This window comes from Chaetodon auriga, chromosome 15 (assembly GCF_051107435.1).
Source record: "Chaetodon auriga isolate fChaAug3 chromosome 15, fChaAug3.hap1, whole genome shotgun sequence".
Classification (NCBI taxonomy): Eukaryota; Metazoa; Chordata; class Actinopteri; order Chaetodontiformes; family Chaetodontidae; genus Chaetodon; species Chaetodon auriga.
In genome coordinates, this window is record NC_135088.1 from 19894012 (window position 1) to 19901983 (window position 7972).

Sequence of the window (7972 nt, forward strand, 5' to 3'; positions counted from 1 at the left end):
GAAGAGCATCAGCAGGAGTAGGCTAAGGCGGCGAAGAAGAATGACGATAATGCTAAACGGAAAATAGAGGGGACGGAGTACTGTTTGTTGAACGTTAAATTAACGCCGTTACCTCAACATATTGCCATTGAACATAGCTGCATTACATTCGCTAAACTATGACAGAGCCTCAGTCAGCGCTGTTACTCAGGAGACAGCTTGCAGGTAATGAAACGTTAGCGATAACTGATGCTGGACGGCTAGCTAACTGTGGCACTTACGCGAGTAGTACCGTTAGCTGTGATTCAAACGATGGTGCTGGCGCAAACTGTTTTCTTGAACCTTCCACACTAACGTGAATGTCCCATGACAAACAAATTGCGTGGAGATTAGAGCAGTGGAAGTCGAGAGACCCATTTCTCCCTTGAAAAATAAACGCCTTCGGTGTGTTGGAGGACCAGCTCATTTAGAAATGTGTTTCGACATTGCAAGTGATTTCAGTGGAAAGCCGCTGTCATAAGTCCCAGCGACTTTCTGCTGTCGGGGTAGCTAAAAGCGGTTAGCCTAACGTTAGCATCCAGCTGGCTCGACTGACTCGGATGTGTTTACATATATTTTAACCGACATAACAAGTGGTGTTTTCCTTTTTTAGACGTGGTGTTTGCTGGTTATGTGTTGCCATTATGCTAGTTACTATATTTATGCATTACTCTTAGCAACGTTGCACTAGTTGACCCATTTTCCCTGGCTAACCATATTGAGTTGTGAACATATTTAGCCAACTCGCTACATCTGTTAGCTAATGTTAGCCGCTGTCACTGTTGTTAGCTTAAACACCCCGAGCTAACAGGCTAACCAATGTTGAATCAAACAGTAACGTTATTGGTTTTCGTTATTTTAGCAGAGTCAGCTGCGAATTAAATGCAGCTACGTATACATTACCCACTTTCCCAAAGCCGAACACACATCGTATAACGTTTTGGGTTTGTAGCATTAATGTTACAATGCAGGTTTGGATTGTAAATTCCATATGCAACCTGTCACGAACATAATGCGCTCATCCGTTGTTTTCCAGCTATTATCTCCATAGTCATGAGCAATTGACCTGGCCTTCATTATTTTTTTTTTTGATTGGGATTTGATTGAAATGAGGTAACTAACCTCATGTCAGAAATGTAATTTACTGTTTGTTTTTCATTTCTTTCTTAAACATACTTGATTTTGTGAGAGATGGGCTGTTGAAAATAAAGTCTTTTGTTGTAGACCGACACTTATGATAGAATCTTGAATCTAAGGTGCCATTTAAACCCACTTATGTTTTTATCACGTGCAGTGGCGATTGGAAGACGTCAAATAATTGCATCAGTGTTAGACTTCACTTGTTAAACAGAAGCATCTATTTTGAAACAGGACTGTAAATGAATGTGCAGAAAGGTAGAATACCAGTTCATTTGTCCTCTGAATGAGACATAAGATGTTTAGACGGCACTCAAAGAACACATACTGTACTTCTGCCTAGGCTAAACAAATGAGAAAACATACTTTTCTTAAAAGTAACTTTCTGTTTTCATCAGTGGCCACATATTTGCATTATCTGCACCATAATTAGTGAGTTCATCCATGACCTATTGTATAACAAAGAAATTTAGTCGTAATATTTGAGATTTCATGGTCACTAACAGACAAATGGGGCTGCCACACTTCGTCCCTCAGTATGTTGCCTAAAAGCATCACAGACTGCAAGATACTTAATTTCTGATCAGAATCAGTAATCTGATACTACCTACAGTGAATAAGTCATTTTGGTTGTTCAGTATGCAATTGTTTTATTATTAATAATATAAAATGAAATTATGTATAAAGTTAGGAGTTGCACAGTGCAAAACATATCGTGTAAATTGCAGTGTGAGTAAGAGCTGACTCTGGACTATGTGGGTGCTATACATGCTGCTTTTTACTGAGCCACAAAGCTACGCCTCCTTGTTGACTGTTGTGTAGTTTTCCTCAGCAGTCTTCAGAAAAGCACAACATCAGTCTCGTTAACAATATGGAGGTGCTGTGATATGAGCTAATAACCATTTGACTTTGGCATTTCTAGAGCTGAACAAAAACCCAGTGGAGGGATTCTCGGCAGGCCTGATCGAGGATAATGATCTCTACAGATGGGAAGTCCTTATCATCGGGCCTCCAGACACACTGTAGTAAGTCTGTCGCTGTCTCATAAGCCACGTTTCCGGCAGTCTTGTTCAGTTTAGTTCCTTGCACATTAAGGAACTCACAATGGGAGCAACTGAAAATGACCCAATATCCCCCCAGGGATCAATAAAGGAGTCTGATTTTGGTTCTGACATTAGAATGATTATTTTTGCCTTTCCATTATCAGAAGTTGTGGATGGTACTGTTAGAACCGTTCCATTATGTCCCTCTGATCTGATACTTACAAGTGGAGCTAGAAACACTGCAGGCTCTTGATTGGTTAGGGAGAAATGGAGCAACCAGAGTCATCTTATGCACTCTGATGTAGATTTCCCACACTCCTTTTTTGTCAGTGTTTTGTCTTTATGCTTACAGTCTTTTTTTAACAAAGCTTGCCTCCTTGTAATAAACAGCCCCATACTGAGAAGAAAGAACACAAAGCATTCAATGCCCTCCATTGTGTTCTTGTTGTCATGAGAGTAGCATAGCTCTGTGTGTAATGTGTGTGTATAGTGAGTGTGTGATTGAGGGAGTGAGAGAGAGCAAGTGGAAAAAATGTGACGGTGAATGCGAGTGGAGCCGAGGAAAAGGTTTGCAGTACATTGTCAGTCTGGCAGTGAATGTACAGTGCATGTAGGTTACAGTGTGTCAGTTAATACATGCTGCAGCTTTTCAAGACAAAGAAAGCGTCATCTGTTGTTCCCACCTGGTGGAAAAGTGAAAGGTGTTAGCCCCAACACCACCTACATTTAACAATACTGTCTGTTGTGGAAATGCACTTGAAGGTATGGGTTAGGTACTGTTTTTGAGGGGACTTTACCTTAAATGTTTGATGGAAACGTGGCTAAACGATGGGTGTAGTCAGAGAGATGTTTTGTGAGATGTGATGTATTGACTCCATTGCTCTGGATTTTTTGATACTTGTATAATGTTTCCTCATTATAATGATCTTTCTCTTTGATTTCTTTTTTTTTTTTTGTTCACAGTGAAGGTGGCGTGTTTAAAGCTCATCTGACATTTCCCAAAGACTACCCTCTCAGGCCACCTAAAATGAAATTTATCACAGATATTTGGCACCCTAATGGTAGGTACAGGTGCAGCACACCGTGAATGATATTTGCCCTTGTTTGTATACCTGTTTGAGAAAGTGGGTATTATGTTTCTCTCAAAGATTTAAATACATACAGCCTTAATGTTCCATTTTAGAAATGTTGAGAATTTGACCTTTTGTGATATGTGTTAATACCATGGAATATTTACATGCAATTCATTAAGTAAGAGTATAACTTAAAGCTCATTCCATGTGCTTGACTTCATTAGTTCATCAACTTCAGTGGCCTTTTTTTAGGTTAATGGAACAATCAGAGGAATACTTTTCCACAGTAACTGAAGTACTGCTGACAAATGCAGTTGATGGATACATTGGATATAAATGATATTTTAGTCACTATTCCTTATGACATGCTAATGTGTTACAAGTTCTGTGTTATAGTATGTTAATGTTTTAGTAGTAGCAGCAGTAGTATTAACAGTGCTCTGGAAATGGAAGTACACCCTTTGAGTTTTTGCCCATGATGATAAAAATAGAAGTGTCTGAGTTTGTTTCATATTGTTATACTATTTTTAAAACTAGTAGTAACACAATTGAACAGAATGATAAATAATTCTGTGAATTATTGATAAGGCGACACGAGGCAGGAATGAATTTAAAATAAGATTGTTAATTTCCTGGAGTGGCCAGGTCACGATCAATATGTCAATCCAGTGCACTGTATGCAGTAGGTCAGGATAATTGCTGTTCAGTCAGTGTTCTAATCTAATAGAACTTGAATAGCTTGGCAAGGAAGAATGGGGAGGAACTGAATTGTCTCGATGTGCAAAGCTGATACACCTATCCACATCCTGTAAACTCAAGGCTGTAACTGCTAGCAAAGGTGCCTCCTCTAAATACTGACACAAAGTGGAGGCAGATATTTTTAGCCACTGTCTATAAACATCACAAAATATAACGTCATTAATCAGTTTGGTAGCTGAGTGGCTAAATGTCATGTAAATAAGTGTTATAAGCAAACATTAACAGATAATATGTGGAAATAGAGAAAGTATTTTCTGCTTCATAAGTTTGTTTGTTTGTTTTTTCCAGTTGACAAGAATGGAGATGTATGTATTTCTATTTTGCACGAGCCCGGGGAGGACAAGTACGGCTATGAGAAACCAGAGGAGCGCTGGCTGCCTATCCACACAGTGGAAACCATCATGATTAGTGTTATCTCTATGCTGGCAGATCCAAACGGTGACTCACCAGCAAATGTGGATGCTGCAGTAAGTGTGCTTGTTGATTACAAAAGTTGATGACAAACGCTATGATGAATAAAGCGGATGTGCTTTTCTATTCACAACAACATTGGATGCATAAACGTTTGTCCTTTTTAAATCACAATTTTCAGTGAAAATCCAAGAATTTGCAGGTTTCTGTTTTGGATGGCATTAGATATTAAATGAATCTGAATCAATTAATCAATTCATTGTTAATTGATTGTGATGTATAAACAAAACTATAAATGATTTTGAGATCTGCACTACACTAGAAAGATATACAACTGAACTGCTTTAACTTTTTTTCCCTCTACAGAAAGAGTGGAGGGAGGACAGACACGGCGCATTCAAAAGGAAAGTCGCCCGTTGTGTACGAAAAAGCCAAGAGACTGCGTTTGAGTGATGTTTAGCAAGGATCTAGCTTCATGTTTTCAGGGCAAGTATTTTTCACTTTTTAAAGCCTTTGATTCATTAATCAAAACCAGGTTCAACTGTTCAGAAACAGCTGTCAGTAAATTTAATTTGTCTAGTCGTTCAAAGGTAAACCACACAGAGTTGCTGGTTTTATTTGGTACACTTAGCTAAAACTAATGCAGTCTGATACCTTAATCCTGCAATAAATCCTTTCATGAAGGTTCGAAGGTTCAGTTTTTGTTTGAGGTCTGTTGAAGCAGTCATTTCACTCTGTCATCTGACCCAGTGATGCAACTCAACAAGTGTCAAACTGACTAGTGTAAGAGCGACAAGGAGTGCAGACTTTACACCTTAACCTTTACTTGCAGACACATCCAGCTAGTCTGACTTGCGTGATAGCCCTGGCTGCTTCCTAACAATATTTTCCTGTTATTTCGTGTGTGCTTTCCCACAGGTCTCCAATTGAAAATCAACATGGCACTGTTTCCTGCACTCTTCCACCCTGTCGTCAGGCTTCTCCTCCTTTATTTTGGCAGGAAGAGACTGGCTACTGTAGGCTGCAATAGAACATAACAGTGACTACCAAGGCTGACAGAAAACCGCCAAGCAAGTGCCAACTCGAAAAACAAAAAACCCAGAAGATGATAATGCATTTTTCAAGTCTATGAACTGCTTCAACATTCAGGAAGATATTGTAAAGACATGTATATAGCACAGACTAAACCGGATAATATATAAGCTCCCTTTCCATCCATCAAGACACTTAGACCAAATGAGTAGCGCTGGTTCAGATAGATTTTTTTTTTTTTTTCCATTTTCCCTTTCTCAAGTCCAGCATGCATTAGTTCTCTTTAGATTGTTTTAACAGGAGATCGTAAATAGAAAGAGGATTGTGATGCTGTTGGAGGAATGTCACCTGTGAAGAACTCGATTGATTCAAGCGAGGCATGAATGATGTGACTGATGAAGGGTTTTTTTTTTTTTTTTTTTCGAGGAATACCGCCATATTAGAATACACACCTGTTCCTGTGGGTGCTTTGACACTCTCAGAACTCAACAGCATATGTGCACCTGAATGATTCAGTTTTTCCTTATCAGTTCAAAGTCTTACCATCCTGCTCAGTTGACTTAAGAAAGGCAACGTACCCCTTAATTTTTGTGCATGCTAAGTTTTGTCTATCTTTTTTCAAAAGTGCCTCCTAATAAAATGCTTGGCCACTTCACCCCGCATTGAACAAGTGTTAAAAATGTTGAAAAAAGACAGAAAAATTGTGTACCACCTATGTATGATTCTGCTAAATGTCCACTACACAGGGCATCTGTATAAATAGGGTATTGGAAACAATTTGGTGTAGCAATAACTCCCATAATATGAAGTGTACTCGTCAGTTTTTGATATCCTGATACAGGTTGAGGCCCTCTTCTCCAATATTTCATCATTTCAGCAGCCTCTCTTTTCCTTGTCTGTGTTGTCCTCAGTAGGAATTGTTATGCATGCTTTATCGTATTCTTTGTTTTGTTTGTTTTCTGCTGAATGTTTCTGGGATTTTGTTTGCGAATGTTTGAGTGTTTGTGATACAGTATGTGTGCCCTTTTTGTTTGCCGTTCTTTCCCATGATCCACAATCTCATCATTATTCTGCTCACTGAACTGTTGCAGTTTTGCCTAATGTACAAAGACAAAATACTGATGTATATTTTTCATGTTATGAAACCTGTCACCTGTAGTGAGTTCTTCTAAAATATGACTTTTTTTCAATATTTACTTGTGTATTTAATTCAGCCGTGTTTTGGATACAACATTAATTACGTGTTGCTCACAACAAAGACAACGGGAAACTTTCATGTACACAAAATGTTTTCATTGTACGGATGAACATTTATAGAATGGCTTTTTTATTTCCCAGTATTTCAAAGGAAATGTCCACTAAATGTCGCCGATATGTAGACAGCTACTACGAAAGCATTTCATGAGTTAAAAGTTTAACGCCATGTTCACTGTATAGAAAACGTATTTTTAGTTGGGGTTCACAGACACCTGTAGGTGTGCAAACAGTTTCTCTTGTTCAGGCTTGGCTCTGCACAAGCACACGACTCTCAGCTTAGAAAGTTGTGGAATTGAAATTGTTGCACAAATTGAATCCCATATGATTTTTGTGTTTTTCATTCACTAACTGATCAAGAATATCATATTTAGTGCTAATACAAAATGAGCTTCACCCATGTAAAGCAAGGCCGTGACTGTCACACAGCAAGTACAACAGGAGTCTTATTTCACCACACAGTGCTGTGATACACTCTGTGTCTTCAGTGATTTGGTAAACAGAATCCTCAGTGACAGATTTATCAGCAGAGGAAACTATCATTCTGAGGTTTTCATTCATATACAGCGTCATGTATCATATATACTGTATCCTGAAAATATGCAACCTTTTAAAGAATTCAGTGAGCAGACAATTAACTTGATCGCCTGTTATCTTGGTCGTTTTCTGTCTTTATCTTGGTCTGACACTAAATGTATGCGCAGTAGACCTTCCATTCGATTTATTTCAAGGAAAGAGATGCACCATATGTGGCCCCACCAGAGCAGACCATGACGATATTCAGTTGTCATGGATCCTAATAGTGGTGTAAGATAAGTAAGGTTCTATTTCGGTCAAAAATTGGCCAGGTTTGTTGTTGCTGTTGTAATCACAGCATCATGGATAGGTGGACTTGAAATGAACCCGCCTGGTACTTGAGTCCGACTCTTCATTCAGACGAACGAGTTTAGCAGGAGTACCTGAAGGCACCACGAATTTGACAACGGTTCATGAATGTGAACATAGCTGCCATAGCTTACTGCTTCGGGTGGGAAAGTCCAAATCTCACGCTCACAATGAAATAATAACTGTACGAGTTATCACCGAGGACTTCTGTTTTTGTGCAACAAATTTCTCAAGTTAACACATTTTACCCTCTAGCACAGAAAACTACCAGCTTCAGCCCTGATATTCATCTATTGTGAATTAAGCCACGCGTGTAAGATTAAAACTTTAATGACTAATTCAGTGTAAGAGTTATAGTGC

General features: G+C 38.8%; 1 protein-coding gene across 1 annotated transcript; it reads left to right on the top strand.

Annotated features, from left to right (window-relative positions):
* ube2g1a (ubiquitin-conjugating enzyme E2G 1a (UBC7 homolog, yeast)) lies at positions 1-6665 on the top strand. The gene is made up of 6 exons (XM_076751157.1): positions 1-204; positions 2078-2180; positions 3162-3259; positions 4319-4497; positions 4808-4927; positions 5360-6665. Exons 1-5 carry the CDS (start codon positions 159-161, stop codon positions 4892-4894), a joined length of 513 nt encoding a protein of 170 aa, XP_076607272.1. The 5' UTR covers positions 1-158; the 3' UTR covers positions 4895-4927; positions 5360-6665.
* Positions 6666-7972: the final 1307 nt, after the last annotated feature.

What these genes read in the sequence shown, in the direction of transcription:
- ube2g1a (XM_076751157.1), top strand. Translation starts at nt 159, where the DNA reads ATGACAGAGCCTCAGTCAGCGCTGTTACTCAGGAGACAGCTTGCAG. An exon ending in ACTCAGGAGACAGCTTGCAG is followed by an intron (nt 205 to 2,077) that starts GTAATGAAACGT and finishes TGGCATTTCTAG; the next exon opens with AGCTGAACAAAAACCCAGTG. An exon ending in CAGCAAATGTGGATGCTGCA is followed by an intron (nt 4,498 to 4,807) that starts GTAAGTGTGCTT and finishes TTCCCTCTACAG; the next exon opens with AAAGAGTGGAGGGAGGACAG.